This window comes from Mesitornis unicolor, unplaced genomic scaffold, assembly GCF_000695765.1.
Source record: "Mesitornis unicolor isolate BGI_N332 unplaced genomic scaffold, ASM69576v1 scaffold34737, whole genome shotgun sequence".
Lineage (NCBI taxonomy): Eukaryota > Metazoa > Chordata > Aves > Mesitornithiformes > Mesitornithidae > Mesitornis > Mesitornis unicolor.
In genome coordinates this window covers 1-1,900 of record NW_010194966.1, presented here as the reverse complement: position 1 = coordinate 1,900, position 1,900 = coordinate 1, and the positions used below count along the sequence as shown (strand labels likewise).

The 1,900-nt window shown below is 65.5% G+C and overlaps 1 protein-coding gene across 1 annotated transcript; it reads left to right on the top strand.

Annotated features, from left to right (window-relative positions):
- Nucleotides 1-39: 39 nt before the first annotated feature.
- LOC104543377 (tumor protein p73-like) lies at nt 40-1,893 on the top strand (the record flags this gene model as incomplete). The annotated part of the gene is made up of 5 exons (XM_010187973.1): nt 40-155; nt 662-771; nt 903-1,045; nt 1,446-1,534; nt 1,823-1,893. Coding segments are annotated over 5 exons (529 nt in total), but the record flags the coding sequence as incomplete, so codon positions are not given.
- Between the last annotated feature and the right edge of the window lie 7 nt (nt 1,894-1,900).

The following is a 1,900-nucleotide window of genomic DNA, read 5'->3' as shown; positions in this document are numbered from 1 at the left end:
GGCCGGCCACGTCCCCTAACGCCGGGCTTTGCCTTGCAGGCCAGGCCGCCCCCGCCAGCCACCTCATCCGGGTGGAGGGCAACAACCTCTCGCAGTACGTGGACGACCCGGTGACGGGGCGGCAGAGCGTGATGGTGCCCTATGAGCCCCCGCAGGTACCGGCTGCTCCCGGGGCGGGGGGCAGGACCTGTGCTGGGGTGAGCCCCGTGGTTTTTTAAGGGCAGCAGTGTCCCGCTCGCCCTGGCACATCTAACGCCAACCCCTGCTTGCTCCCCATGCCGCTGCGTTGGAGCTCCCGGCGCTGTGAAGCGTCCCAGAGCATCCCCGTCCTGGGGTGCAAAGGGAGATCCTTCAGGGGTCACTGCCTTCAGGGCAGTGGTGGGGTCCTCATCCCTGGAGGGGTCCAAAAAACGTGTGGATGTGGCACTTTTAGTGGGCACGGTGGGGTTGGCTTTACAGTTGGACTTGATGATCTTAGAGGGCTCTATCAACCTTAACGACTCTGTGATCCCCCCTAATCCTGCCCTGAGGACCCCCCTCTTCCCAGCTGGGTCCATCCCACACCGCCCTTCCCCAGTGCCCCCTGCCAAGGCACCAGTTGGGGGGTCCCAGGCCGCCTCCCACCCCTCCCCGCTCAGCGCCTGCTCTCCCCCCCGGGCAGGTGGGGACCGAGTTCACCACCATCCTCTACAACTTCATGTGCAACAGCAGCTGCGTGGGAGGGATGAACAGGAGGCCCATCCTCATCATCATCACCCTGGAGACCAGAGAGTGAGTGGCTGCGGGGGCTGCGGGAGGGCTGGGGGGCTCGGGAAGGACCCCCCTCATTGCAGGGAGCGCCCGGGGGATGTGACAGGGGAAGGGCTGGCCTGGCAGGAACAGCCCCGCTCCCTCCCTCGCAGCGGGCAGGTCCTGGGCAGGAGATCCTTCGAGGGACGCATCTGCGCCTGCCCCGGCAGAGACCGCAAGGCCGACGAGGACCATTACCGGGAGCAGCAGGCGCTGAACGAGAGCGCAGCCAAAAACGGCAACGGCAACAAGCGCGGTGAGTCCCGGCCGGGAGACGGGGGGGTCCGGGCACTGCCCCTGCAGCCCTCACCGCTCAGAGCCGTGCAGCGCTCCTGCCTCAGCTCCTCTCCCAGAGTCACGGTGATCCAGAATTCGGGCTCCAATCCACATCCAGGGCCGATGCTGTGGCCTTTCTCTACTAAATCCAAATTCTCCTCCGTCGGATCCGCTCCCTTCTCCCTCCAGAGCACAAAGCGGTTTGTGCAGGGCTCCCAGCTCCAGATTTACTTGTCCTTCACTACTTTTCCTGCTAAAGGGACAGTGTCAGCACCAGGCCCGGGCGAGGAGCTGGCACCCTGCGTGGCGTGGGCTTAAACCCTGCGGGGAGCCACGGTGTCTGTCCATGCCACCCCAACCTCTGCCCCTCTCCTCTCCAGCCTTCAAGCAGAGCCCCCAGGGCATCCCCGCGCTGGGGACCGGCGTGAAGAAGCGGAGGCACGGGGAGGAGGAGATGTATTACGTGCCTGTAAGTGTCGGTGGGGCTGCACCGGGTCAGAGCTCGGCTGGGGACGGCGGTGGTGGCATCGTCCCCTCTGTGAGAAACGCCTTGGGGACGCGGTGCTGGGGTTGTGGGGACCCCCTGAGAGCAGGGGGCTGAGCAGGAGCAACAGCATCTGCAAACGCACGCGTGCAAGGGGATCCTGGACCCCCAAATAGTCTCCGGTGATGCTGCGCCGTGGGAAAAGGGGCCACGGGTGAAGGCGTCCGGGTGGGCCGGGACACAAGCGAAGCCCTGGGCTTGTTCCCTCCTCAGGTGCGGGGCCGGGAGAACTTTGAGATCCTGATGAAGATCAAGGAGAGCCTGGAGCTGGTGGAGCTGGTCCCGCAGCAG